The sequence below is a fragment of the Plecotus auritus genome, assembly GCF_963455305.1.
Source record: "Plecotus auritus genome assembly, chromosome: 4".
Classification (NCBI taxonomy): Eukaryota; Metazoa; Chordata; class Mammalia; order Chiroptera; family Vespertilionidae; genus Plecotus; species Plecotus auritus.
This window is the reverse complement of record NC_137775.1, coordinates 55,795,458-55,810,199: the sequence shown is the minus strand read 5'-3', so window position 1 is coordinate 55,810,199 and position 14,742 is coordinate 55,795,458. Positions and strand designations below refer to the sequence as shown.

At 37.9% G+C, this 14,742-nt stretch overlaps 1 protein-coding gene across 1 annotated transcript in view; it reads right to left on the bottom strand.

Annotated features, from left to right (window-relative positions):
* Positions 1 to 1,661: 1,661 nt before the first annotated feature.
* The window catches only part of UBE2J1 (ubiquitin conjugating enzyme E2 J1), a 30,242-nt gene continuing 17,161 nt past the window's right edge, over positions 1,662 to 14,742 (bottom strand). Inside the window, exons 6-8 of the mRNA XM_080667116.1 lie at positions 13,378 to 13,507; positions 11,783 to 11,902; positions 1,662 to 5,008 (exon numbers count right to left, since the gene is read on the bottom strand). Of these exons, the coding sequence (XP_080523242.1) occupies positions 4,733 to 5,008; positions 11,783 to 11,902; positions 13,378 to 13,507 (526 nt within the window). The 3' untranslated portion in view covers positions 1,662 to 4,732. The remainder of the gene's footprint in view (positions 5,009 to 11,782; positions 11,903 to 13,377; positions 13,508 to 14,742) is intronic.

Genomic DNA, 14,742 nt, shown 5'->3' with positions numbered 1-14,742 from the left:
CTTTCTTCCATTTGGAACACAAGTCTATAAAGGACTGGCTGGAACCCTTGAATTGTGCCGGATATTGGTTTTCAAGAAATATTTGTTTCACTGCATTCCAGATGCAACTTTAGATCCTACAAATTTTTAAAAACTAATTTTAGTTCAATTATGTAATTACAGTAGGAAGAAAACCACAGTTGGAAATGGTGTAACTTTTTTTTATAGCAGCTTTACTAAAATATCATTCACATACCATAAATTCGCCTCTTTAAAGTGTGGTTTTTAGTATATTCTAAAGTTGTTGTGCAACTATCACCACTATCTAATTTTAGGACATTTTCATCTCTCCAAAAGAAACCTCACTCAGAAACCTTCCCTTCAGTCCTGGCAATCAGCAATCGACTTTGCCTCTCTGGATTTGCCTATGCTGGACATTTCATACAAATGGAATCATACAATATGTAGCCATTTGTGGCTGGCTTCACACACTTAGCATAACGTTTTCAAGATTTACCCATGTTGTAACAAATATATATATATTTGACTTCATTTTTATTACCAAATAATATTCCACTGTATAGATATAACACACTGTTTATCCATTCATCAATTGATGGGCATTTGAGTTTCCAGTTTGGGGCTCTTAATAATACTGCTATGAAAATTAACATACAAGTTTGTGAGGACATGTTTTCATTTCTCTTGCATATTAGAATTGCTGTGTTAATGGTAACTCTGTTTAACTTTTTGGGGAATTGTGGCTGTACCACTTTACATTCCTATCAGCAACGTGTGAGAGCTCCCGCCTCACCAACACCCTTTTTCATTCTAGCCACACAGGGAGTGTGAAGTGCTATCTCACTGTGGTTTTGATGTGTATTTCCCTAGTGACTATTGAGCATCTCTTCGTGTAGTTTTGACATTTGTGCATCTTCCTTGTACAACTGTCTATTCAAATATTTTGCAATTTTTAAGTCAGATTGAGTTATAAGAGTTCTTTAGATGTTCTAGATACAAGTCCCTTATCAGATATATTATCTACAAATATTTTCTCCCATTCTGTGTTGTCTTTTCACTTTCTAAATAATTTTTAAAACAGAAAAGTTGTTTTGATAAAATATAACTTACCTCTTTTCCTTTGGTTGTATGTGCTTTTAATCTCCTAAGAAACCACTGCCTAACGTGGTCATAAAGATAGACTGTTTTCGTCTAAGAATTTTCTAGTTTTTCCTCTGACATTAAGGTAGGATTCATTTTGAGTTAATTTTTGTGTGTGGTATGAGGCAGTGGCTGTATAGCTTTGTTTGTTCATTTCTCTCAGGACAGAGGGCTGGCCCGTGGCTCAGGCTCAGAGCTGTGGGACAGCCCCAGTAGCATTTGCTAAGTTAGATTAGGCCACAGAGCGAGGTGAGCCTCTGGCCACACACAGCCTGGGTCCCACACATGAAGCCTGTAAGAGCAACGGAGATGGGACAGAGTCAGGTCTGTGCACTGGCTGCAGTGTCAGGAATGGGGCAAGAGTGGAGACCTGTTAGAAGTTACTACACTGATTCAGAGGGGATGGTGGCTAATTAGGGAAAGCAGTAGGCATGAAGTGAAAAGATGGGAGAATATTCAAGGACATAAAATGGACAGAAGACCAGATGACATAAAGAATACAACCTTTGGTCAAAACAAGGTATGAATAAAGTCACTGGTTTTATTGAGCAGCTCAAACTAGTTCTGAAGGTTAACTGTTAAAGAGTTCCAAACAGTTTTTGAGCAATGTACAGCCACCCATAGGCTTTCATAGTACATGTTAACGTACACATTATTGCTAAAAGTCAGGTTCACTAAAAGCATTCGCCTTTCATATACTTATTTGCAAGTAATAAAACAATATAGGCTTTTCATTACTTCAGCCCAGGTTTCTGCTCAAGTAAGTCTAAATGTGTGAGATTTGCTTATTTACTGATTCTAGTCTATAAAAATGGGAGGTCTCAAAATGCCAGAAAGTTTATTCATAGCTTAAAATAAGAAAAAGATTTCTTATCCTCCTGAAATAGAAATTTTATATTTCCATAGTCAAAATAATGAACAAATTTTAAAGGATTAAAAAAATAGTTGAGAATTTTGATGAAATTCATTTATTTCAGAATAAAAACAATCAGCAGCATGAAAATGTAAAGTGCTACATAAAAGCCCCACAATACATAAAATCTGAAAGGTTTCATTTGCTTAAACAGTTACAGATGAAACAGACATTATATATCTCTTCAAGCATGCTAATTTGAACTACCTTAGTATGTAGCCATGTGCTATGTTGGCCAAAGAAAAAGTCACTGCGTTACGTAAATCTGAAGACTGGGGAAAGAATGAGTCCTAAGCCTTTACCTGCCAGATCGTACGTTTGATTTTGTCTTTATGCTGTAAATAAAGGGTTAAAGTGGGGCTTTAAAAATAATAGTTTGCTGAAGAGGCCCATCAGGTGGAGTGTGAATAAAAATGGCCTCAAAGATCAATTTTGCTCATGAACTCCACAATGGAGGTCAGACTGACAACTTAAGGATTTTTAAGTAACATAGTTAAGCTGAAAGGAAGGAGCATAAAAGATGCCACTTTTAGATATGTGTATCAGTTGTTACAAATAAATCCTAACACAGAGAAGGTGGTCTGCCATTTGACACGAGGGAAGAGAAGCTAATTGGACAGAAAAGGATCTGCATAATGTAAAATTTCTTGGCTTAGTCAATTTGAAAGTATAGGTACATCCTATATCCCATGGAAACATGCAATAAGATCACAGCTCCAGAGGCTGGCTCAGAATGACTGAGAGGAAATGGAGGGAAGACTGTTTCTAGCATAAGATTCATTTCCACATAATTTCAGTTAGTGCAGGGATTTCCTTCTCTGGTGATAACATTACCTGGCCTTCCAGGGTCAGTGACCTCATGTTAGGAGACCAGAGATGACTGAACCAATATTTCTAATATCTTATGTTCTAAACTAAGACTTCAGAATGGCAATAAAGTTCTAAAATGGTAACCTATAATTTTCCTAACATATGAGGTCTTCATAAAGTCCTTGGGCTTTTTAGACTTTACCACCTTCAGTTGTAGATATAGCAGAAACAATCTGTAAACACTTTTAAAATGCTCATTTATTAAATTTTAATACAATTATGTGTTATACCATAGTATATAATATACTCTTATTTTAAATGCAGACCTAAAGGAAAAATGGCTATGAGACACAGATATTGTGTGACAGTTACAGAACCAAAGTCCCATAGCAGAAGTAAAAATTAAATTTGCCTTTAAAATCATTTTACAAATTGTTTCTATCGTGCCCATAATTTCAGTTAGTTAAAACCACATAAGGACTTTATGGATACCATCCCCCAAATTATTCAAGATACATTATGGACTTTTCTTGTGGACTGGTCTAGAAGCTATACACATTTACAACATTGAGTCGTAAAAAAAAAATTAACTTATAAATGCACCTTTAGAGCATAACCTGTTTGAAAGCTGGGGACTGCCTGTATTTAAAAGTTAAATCTTCACTAATAATGCTCTCAAGAGTGCCTTCAATGCTTCTACTGTACATGCTGAAGGCAATGTTTCTCTGTAATTATGTTTTCGCCAGGCACTATGATGTTGAAAGTGTCTACTAGAGTCTGTGGAGCTAACTAGCACTATGTTATATATTGATTTTGCACTGAAAATTACTTCTTGGGCTTTGTGTAGGTGTACAATTCCAAGTAAAGGTTTTTCTAATTTCTATCACTATTGCTTGGGCCCTGAGCTTTTCTATTAATATGGTACAAGAAATAGTACAACATTATGCATATTCCAGAATAATTAAATTTATAGGGATTACAAAGCTAGGCATATATACATCTCAAAAGATATACAATTCAAAGCAGATTAAACATTCAAATCTTAAGATACTCCCACTTAACTTCTAGAATAAAACTAAGTGATTTCCTGACTTGAACCCACCCTTCCTTCCTTCCTTCCTTCCTTCCTTCCTTCCTTCCTTCCTTCCTTCCTTCCTTCTTTCCTTCCTTCCTTCCTTCCAAGATCTATGGAGGATTGTTTTCTTTCTTTCTTTTAAATCCTATGTGCTCTTTGGAGAGAATGGGATAATAATATATCAAAGTGGTTACAAAGCATTATTCCCTCTTCAAGTAAAATCCAGTAACCAAGATGTAACCTCATTTACTCATAAATGTTTGACTGATATAGTAACTTTCACTGACAATGTTTAGGACATAAAGTATATCACAGAATGGGTAATCCCAATGTTTCCCACGAAGTAAGCTATTGGAGGGGGTTTTACTTTGCCTTTTTAACGCTTATCCCTCTATCATTCTACATAAGTAGAAACAGAGTACTGAATAAATGATACTGAGTAACTACTAATACTCACTGGAACTTAAAACACCATCTTTTACCCAAAAATTTAAAAGGGCTATACAGAAACTATCACAAATTTACATAAAAAGAAGCTGAAACATGAGAAATAACAAATTATTTCCCTGTAAAGCAGTTTATATAATGAGACAAGGGACTTCACTTCTAGTACCTTAAACTAAGCAGGACACAGTCGGAATGTCTAGCTATAGTTATACTGAATTTATAAGGATAAAAAAAAGGAATGCAGGGTAAATACAAAATAATTTTTTTGTAAACAATTCTTAGACTATACCCAATGAAGAATGTTTAATGAAGCAGTTGAGTCACAGCTCTTAAGACATAAAACAGTATTATAACTCAAAGTCAAATATGTACTCATTGGCTAGATATATTCGTCGGAATATAAGCGCTGCCAGTGCCAAAGTCAAGATGACAATCAGTACAGCAGATCCGCCATGATCAGTGTGGTTGTCTCTGGGCTGCTGGCCCTGGATGACATCTGGTGAACTGGACGACCTTCTTTGACTCTGCTGGGCCCTGCGCTGTCGAGGACTCATGGAGGTATTCTTAGCTACAGGTTGGACAGGTTGTTGAAGGGATGCTCCTGAGGGGTTCTGGACTGCATACTAGAAAGTTTTAAGAAATTTTATTTGAAATTGGCAAAGAAAATTTATACATTACCTATTATCTATTCAAGAGTACAAAGAATCATAGAGCACTAAAAACGACTGAGGGCAAAACTACCATGAATTATCTAATTGTTGAGACTATTACCCTTCTGAGTAAGCCAGCAACATTACATATTCCAAGTACTCAACAAATGGAAGAGGAATTTACTAGAAAAAATAAGACAAGGACAGAGTTTACCCATATTCTCCATAGAGAGCTTTCTATACTCCCTCAGCTGTAACTCCAACAGAATTTGCTAGGCATCTGGGCACCTCCCTTCTTCAGGAGAGTCAAGGAGAGAAGCAATTTGATTTCCACTTTCTGCTTGAAAATTTGCCATTCTAAATGGCAAAAAAAGACAACTCTCAACAATGTGCCTCTTTAAATATTATCTGACTATGTCAACATGCTTCCATCAACAATCACAGAACATAGATAATAATTTCAAAACATATGTTCTTCACAGCAATATTGTTGTAAAAATTAGGTGTGGTTTTCCAACCGGACTTATCCTTTCTCACAATTCTTGTTAAATGAATTGAGCACATGTCTAGAAGAAACCTTTACTGCATGTTTGAATTGTGTTACTTCATGTGATATCAAGAGTAATTCTCTTACTGAAAACAAGTATATACTGATTATATTAGTGTCAATACACATTCTTTTCAAATAAAAAAGAATTCATGTTTTATTCAGAATAACTTTAAAAACTGAGCAAATATAAAATACTAGAGGCCCAGTGCACGAAATTTGTGCATGGGGTGGGGGGGGGGGGATGTCCCTCAGCCCAGCCTGCACCCTCTCCAGTCTGGGACCCTTTGAGGGATGTCCAACTGCCTGTTTAGGCCCGATCCCACTGGCCTAAATGAACAGTCAGACATCCCTCTCACAATGCAGGACTGCTGGCTCCCAACTGCTTGCCTGCCTGCCTGCCTGATTGCCCCTAACTGCTTCTGCCTGCCAACCTGATCACCCCCTAACCACTCCCCTGCCAGCCTAATCAACAACTAACTGCTCCCCTGCCGGCCCAATTGCCCCTAACTGCCCTCCCCCTGCTGGCCTGGTCACCCCTAACTGTCCTCCCCTGCCAGCCTGGTCGCCCCTAACTGCCCTCCCCTGCAGGCCTGTTCCCTCCCAACTGCCCTCCCCTGCTGGCCTTGTCTCCCCCAACTGTCCTCCCCTGCGGGCCTGGTTCCCCCCAACTGTCCTCCCCTGCAGGCCTGGTCCCCCCCCAATTGCCCTCCCCTGCAGGCCTGGTCGTCCCCAACTGCCCTCCCCTGCAGGCCTGGTTGCCCCAACTGCCCTCCCCTTCAGGCCTGGGTCCCCCCCAACTGCCCTCCCCTGCGGGCCTGGTTCCCCCCAACTGTCCTCCCCTGCAGGCCTGGTCCCCCCCCAATTGCCCTCCCCTGCAGGCCTGGTCGTCCCCAACTGCCCTCCCCTGCAGGCCTGGTTGCCCCAACTGCCCTCCCCTTCAGGCCTGGGTCCCCCCCAACTGCCCTCCCCTGCAGGCCTGTTCCCTCCCAACTGCTCTCCCCTGCTGGCCTGATCACCCACAACTGCCCTCTCCTATAGGCCATCTTGTGGTGGCCATCTTGTGTCCACCTGGGGGCAGCCATCTTGTGTGTTGGAGTGACCGTCAATTGCATATTACTCTTTTATTAGATAGGATACTTTCCATCAGAGAAAAACTTAATATTTAGAAGAAAAAAGAATTTAATAATGTAATTCAAATACTTTCTAGAAAGGTACAAGGATGGGCTTTGTGCTGGCAACAACTATAAACATTAGGGGAAAAAACTGCTCATCTCAGTTACCTGCGGAAGAAATTACATTTTAAATCTGACATTCATCTCAGCATTAAAAGGCTTAAATAATCTGTATTTCTTGAAACTATCCTTTGGAAGCACTCAAATGTAGTGACCCATAATACAGCAGTCGAAAAGAACTACTGAGTGTGAGTTAAAAATATGTTAGTGCTAATAGTAAATTAAACTGCATGAACTTGGACTCCAGGACTCCCAGGCATAATCTGCTCACTGAAGATAGCAGATACACAAAGCTGCAGCATTTTATGAGGTCTTACATTGACCTAGGTGTCATGTAGTGACTTAATAATACTCATTGAGTTGAACTGAGTTACAGCAGCCAATAAAACATTCTATTTGAAATCTGCCATTCTTTCAATTGCTCAGCCAAGATAAAAGCATCTAATAGAGCAAAAGTACTAAAGGCTTATAAAGGAAGATGGGTTGTTAAGGAAAATAAAAAACATGAGGTCCTATCAATCCAGAAAGTAGCACCAGAGATTGACTCAGCTTAAAGCTTTTATTTTATATACTAGTGGCCCAGGGCATGAAATTCATGCACATTAAAAGGGAATTAGAGAAAATATTTTAATATTGCTATTTGCCCTTTCTCTATAATAGAAGTGTCAGAGATGAAAGAAAATTAGTAAAATGTATATGAAAATCTCCCTCCTATCAGAGTCTGGGGCACGCAACAGGACCTAGAGTAAAGTCCCCGCCCACCACCCGCACACGCTTCAAAAACGCAAGAGACCCAGACCCAGCTGGCCCCACTCCTGTCAAGCCCCTCCAGGCAGGGGGCCCAGCCTCAGGTCCCCAGCCCAGCGCCAGGTGGGGGCACACTCTCAGGTCCCCCGTCAAGCCCCACCAGGCAGGGGTGCAGCCTCATGTCCCCTGGCCCAGCACTGGGGTGGGGGTGCGCCTGAGGTCACCTGTCAAACCCCCCTGGGCAGGGGCACAGCCTGAGGTCCCCCAGCTGGCACTGGGGCGGGGGGGGGGGGGGGGCACAGCCTCAGGTACCCTGTCAAGCCCCACCAGGCGGGGGGCGTGGCCTGAGGTCCCCCATCAAGCCCCGCCGGGCAAGGGGCGCAGCCTGAGGTCCCGTCAAGCCCCGTGGGGTGAGGGGCGCAGCCTGAGGTCCCTCGCCCCGGCCAGGTGCCATGCAGCCTCAGGTCCCTGCTGTTCGGTCATGACCTTACGGTGTCCTGGCTAATTTGCATATTCCTCTATTATATTTTATATATATGTTATTATTTTCCATTACTTTGAGGGGAAAACATTGTACCTGACTAAAATAGACATGGGCCTTGTACCTGCCCATATACCTGACTAAAATAGAAAGCCTTATCATTATTAGGATAGCTCTACCACTTTGTAAACATGTGACCCTAAACAAGTCATTTAATCTTAGCTCCCACATCTGTGCAATGATGCTAATATCCAATTCAGTAGTTGCGAGGATTAAACAGGATAATGACATAAAGTGCTTAGGATAAACAATTGCTTAGTAAATGCTAGTTATTATTAACATCATTACTATTAATACATTCCTTTGGAGATATCAGATTTAAGCTTAAAAAAGTCATGACTTAGAATAGCTGTTTGGACCTTTATAAGTATGATTAATATAGTTAGAACAACAATCCCTTAAAAAATTAACTTTAGGTGATATTTTAGTACATGTACTTAATGGAAATATTTATATAGATATACTATTTTAATTAGGTTCTATATTTTTTGTTATTTTAGATAATAAATGACTAAAAGCTAGTGCTGCAGTATTATAAAATTCTAAAACTTCTATTTAAAATAATCACATCAAGGAAAAACTGCAACCTGATGCTGAGAACCTAGTTTATTTAGAGTTGAAGAACTAATTGGGACTAAATTTTTTTTAAATATACTTCTTTATTGATTTCAGAGAGGAAGGGAGAAGGAGAGAGAGATAGAAACACCAATGATGAGAAAGAATCATTGATTGGCTGCCTCCTGCACACCCCCTACTGGGGATCGAGCCCAAAACCCAGGCATGTGCCCTTGGCTGGAATCAAACTTGGGACCCTTCAGTCCGCAGGCTGATGCTCTATCCACTGAGCCAAGCCGGCTAGGGCTGGACTAAATTTTTGAAGTTCATATTGAACTGCCAGATGGAGAATCAAGTGGGCTTTTGCATTTTCAAAATGCTTTAAGATTGGTGGTAGGACTTCTAAATCCTTGCTGTTTGCCTAAACTTGTTCAAACGTATATCACAGAATAAAGACAAGTCATAATAGTTTCCATCTTCTGAAGCAACCATTTCTGGAAAAGTGGACAAATGTGTTTTATTTAACTAAATTAAATTTAAATATTTTTTTTAAAAAGCACAGTCAGAGATAAGTCACATAAATTTTTCTATAATAACCTGGAATAATCATCATATGAAGAGTTTTGTGTTTGCTTTTTAATACAAAATGGAATGGCTTACTCAGAAACTCAATCTTTTGGAAAAGGGAAATATTTGACAGACTGGAAGAACATAAAACTACCATCAGTATTTTTCCTATTTCTAAATGGCTAAAAAATCTGCATGAATAAGCAACAGATGGTCTAATGCTATCTGTTGTATTTAGACTTTCGGCAATCTCTCGCCCCCTCAAGGCTAAAAAACAGCTTATCTGGAATTTGATGTGTAACATCTCAGTGAATTATATTACACTTGCATGTAAAGCAGCCACCTTAGCCAAAACCAGGTTTCAGTTACCTCCATAGTAATCAGATCATATAATCACACTGAGATTTGTATGTAAATGTAATTAAAAGCTTAACTCACAAATTGTAGACAATTTATTGCTTGTCAGTATTTTAACCAGAACTGGTATCTATGAAATAATTCTAAGTTTTATGTACTTTAAAATAAAAATGAAAAATACAATTGTAATTATAACATTGTTTATGCTAATTTACTTAAAACTTCTTGATTTCTTTACCTGTACTCCTAGATTTCCAAAAGTGCTAAAACTAAAATTTGTTTATTTAATCAACAACTATATATTTACCACCTACTATATACAAGGCACTATGCCAGGCACTGTGGACACAATCCTAATCCTCAAGGAACTTATTCCAATTGTAATTTATTTTATAATTAATTATAGACAATATAATTAATTACAAAATAAATTACAATATTCCAATTGTAATTTATTTTATAATTAATATAGACAATAATTAATTATAAAATAAATTACAATTGGAATAAGTATAACTGGAATATGCAACAGGGAAACTTGACACAGATTAAAAAAAAACTAAAGATAAATGTAAACACATCATAAATATTAGGAGATTGTCCTTACAGGTGAAACAAAGATTACCACCTTCCTCTCTGTATAATAGGATGTGGATTGTTTTTTTCTTTTTGTTGTTGTTAATCCTCATCAGAGGATATTTTTTCCATTGATTTTTAGAGAGTGGGAGGGAGGGAAGGTGGGAGGGAGGGAGGGAGGGAGAGAGAGAAAAACACTGATATGAGAGAGATACTTTGGTTGCTTCCCACACTTGCCCTGACAGGGGTGGGGATTGAACTTGCAACCCAGGTACATGCCCTTGACCAGGAGTGGAACCCACCTACCCTTGGGTGCTTGGGCCGATGCTCTAACCACTTAGAACACTGGCCAGGGCTTTTTTTTACTAAAAAACTATGAAATTAAGAAAACAATTTCAATTTTGAAGACGAAAAAACATACACTGACTAAATAAATTCATTATGTTCCTCTACAATTCATATAATCACATGGAGATCATGTAAAAACAATTTAACTCGCAACATACATTTTTTTCTTGTAGTACCTCCTTCTCCAGTCCTCTAAGTAGTACTTCCTTCCAAGCAGCCTCTCCCCTGCTTTCTCCAATCTACTTCTTTGCCATCTCACTCTTTCAATAGCAGAGAGCCACTCAACACTATTTAGTCACACGTCACAGTAAGTTATTCCTGGATAAAGAGCAAATCTGATTTGCCCAGTTTCTATTCTAATTTTCCTGAACCTTTAAAACTTCTGCAAACTGGAGGGGTAATAGAGATTTGGCTACTCCATCAAACAACCTGTTACCAAAAACAAAACAAAACAAAAACAAAAACCCCAAAGATGGTTCATCTCTTATATATGGAAAGACCCCATAATCCTAATTATTTAGCAACAATTCAATCACATATTTTCTTAATCAGTCTCTCTAATGATTTAACCGCCCCCCAAATTTAGAACATAGATCAGGGCACAACTAACAACAGCCATAGCATTCAATATTTTGTTCAATAATTATTTATTGGACACTATGCACAAGGCAGCACTGTCCAGTAGAACTTTGTGCAATGATGATAATATTTGATATCTGTGCTGTCCAATATGGTAGCCATTAGGAAGGAAGGCCCCAGCCGGCAGCCAATATGGAAGGCCCCGATCGGCCCTAATCACTGGCCAGGCCTAGGGACCCTACCTGTGCACAAATTTCATGCACCAGGCCTCTAGTTCAAATATAAATTTAGATAGCTACATTGGCTAGTAGCAACTACATTGGACAGAGCAGGTCTAAGGCAAATGTTTTGCTCCAAAGACAGACAGCCTATTTAGAAAGTGGTTAATGTAAGTATATTGCTTTATTTTTACTGTAGCACTATATTAAAACTAACTTTTCAGAGAAATTATAGAATTCTAGATGGACAATAGAACATAAAATTATTTAACAAAATAATTTAACAAAAAACAAAGGCCCAGAAAGTAGAATAACTTGCTCAAGAAAACAATATTCATTAGAGGGAAAGTTGGGCTAGTACCCAACTGTTAGGAAAACCAAAATAATCAGATATTTCCTCTAGGGACCTTCTCTTCCTATTGCAAATAATGATAATGGTATATATATATATACATATATAAAAGAGAAGAACCATACCGATGTACTGGCCGCAGCACCCTGGAATGTGGTAGGTATATTGTCCTCTAAATCATTTAGTGAAAAAGGGTGGTTTAAGTCTGACTCAGCAATCGTCTTTCCAGATGAATTGACTTCTGCCTATAAAAAAGGTAACACCCAAGAGCTGTATTATAAAAGGGAATATACAAACTAACCCACAACCTACCTAAATTCCCTTTCTTAGATTTACTTTAATTGGTACTTTAATATCAATATCAATCAGTTAAGTGTTGAGCACTCATGTGTCCAACACTATGCTAGATATTACAGAAAGACCCACAGACATTCCCTGTTCAAGATGTCACTTGGTGAGGGACAAAACTAACACCCACGGTTCACAATCCACAATTTCAAAAATCTCTAAAAACTGAAGTTTTTTTGTAATTTTCAGGCAAAGCCTGAGATGTGGGGCTATTAACAGTCTTTTTTTTTTTTTTTTTTTTTTTTTTTTTTTTTTAAATATATTTTATTGATTTTTTTACAGAGAGGAAGGGAGAGGGATAGAGAGTTTAGAAACATCGATGAGAGAGAAACATCAATCAGCTGCCTCCTGCACACCTCCTACTGGGGATGTGCCCGCAACCAAGGTACATGCCCTTGACCGGAATCGAACCTGGGACCTTTCAGTCCGCAGGCTGATGCTCTATCCACTGAGCCAAACCGGTTAGGGCTATTAACAGTCTTTATTCCACGTTGGTGTAGATATTCCCTGAAGAAATAATGAATTTGATTATGGGGTACTGCCCCAGGTCTCAATGAGTGTTAATACATGGTATATGTTTGACATTTTCTAAAATCTGAAATTCTGAAGTAGAAAACACATCTGGCCCTAAGATTTTCAGAGAAGTAATTTTACATACAATAGGAATCTTCAGAAGGAAGAATATAACAAACATTTATTAAGCACCTCCTCTTTCAGGCACAATAAAATAGAAAGAAAAATTTCTCCCAAGAACTGGACCTTGGAAGGATAGACAGGATGTAGAGAGGTAGAAAAGAGGGACAAGGTAACATGTTACTTAATGCAGGTTGACATTATTTTATGGAGCAATAGATGTATTTATATGTTTGGGTAAAATACATGCGAAAAAAAAGGTTATAAGGGAGATATGCCAAAATAATTAGCAGCACTTATTTCTTGGGGCTGGGATTATATGATTGTTATTTTCTAACTGCCTATCTATATTTTCTATAATAATAGCTAACACTTATTAAGCACCAGGGACAGTTTTAAATGCAATACATTAAAGTATTAACTCACTTAATCCTCATAAGAATCCCTCAGGTTAATTACCATACTGTTAATATTTACAGGTGAGTAAAAGGCATGAAGTGGCTAAGTAATGTGTCTCACGTCCTACTACTAATAAGCAGCAAAGCTGGGATTTGAACCCTGGCATTGTATACTAGAGTCCAAACTTTTAACCACTATGCTATATAATGCCTTTGTGAATGTATTAGTTTTGTGATAAAATTAATTGTAAAAACATTATTGCACTAGAACTATATTACTTTATTTCTGAAAGTAAATAAAAGGGCTACAAAATTTAAATTTATTTATCAATTTAGAGTACCTTAAAACTGATTTGTCTAGCCAGTTCTTTGGCTTCTTGGTCAGCCATGCTTGAATCACTTCCAGATTTTAAAGGCAGCAGGACATCCTTCATGGTATAGCCACATGCCTCACAACAGAAATCTTGTGATCTGGTAGGAAATAATTTTGATGAGTACAAATCAAATAGTGAACATTAATTCGAGACATTAAAACAATGAGTGATTAAATTTAAAAGAAAAGAACATTGGACAATTCCATATCACATTTATCTACATGCAAAATAGACAATTATAGCAATAATTATTGTTACGAAACATACACGCAAGTTAAGTTGGTATAAAAATTTCATGTCAAGTATATCTCAATATTTTAAAAGTCTAACATTAAACTCTGGGCTTAGATTTCATTATTTTCCTAATATACTTTCTAAAGAAAACTAAGCTATAGATTTATATAACAAAAAATATAAACTACTTAACTACCTGTCCTCAAAATCACATATACCAAGCCTATGTTAAGCCTGTGAAAAAGTCCACTATATAAACTCAAATTATTTTTAGCAGAAACATATAATAAAGAAGCCAATTAAAAATAGAATTTACAGCCCAGCCAGTGTAGCTCAGTAGTTGAGCATTGACCTATGAACTGTGAGGTCATTGTTCGATTCCCAGCTGGGGCTCAATCCCCAGTAGGGGGCGTGCAGGAGGCAGCCAATCAATGATTCCCTCTCATCATTGATGTTTATATCTCTCTCTCCCTTCCTCTCTGAAATCAATAAAAATATATATTTTTTAAAAATAGAATTTACAGGTATTTCCAGGGAAATAAAACCTCACAAATCCTATTAATCTAAATAGCAGTACAACTTGAAAAGCAAAAAACTGGTGGAAATCCAGACTGAAATTTATCATTGATTATATTAGGTAGATACTCAATCTTTTAACTAGACTTTCCTAAGATTTCTTTGTTTTTCTATGTTTTCATTTCCTCCTCTGTATTCCAGATATAGTCAAAAAGTGCCTAAAACTCACAAGAGTGCTGAGGATTTATATGACCAGAAATAAGTATGTTATGTATATTATATAAAAATATGTATTATTACATTGCTGAACTTCCTTTTAAAAACTATTTGACTATAGCCCGGCTGGTGTCGCTCAATGGTTGAGTGTCGATCCAGGAACCAAGAGGTCACCAGTTGGATTCCTGCTCAGAGCACATGCCAAGGATGCGAACTAGATCCCCAGTAGGGGGCATGCAGGAGGCAGCCAATTGATATTTGTCTCGCATCGATGTTTCTCTCTATTTCTATCCCTTCCTCTCTCTGAAAATCAGTAAGAACATATTTTAAAAAAACTGTTTTACTGTACATCTAGGTCAATGTAAT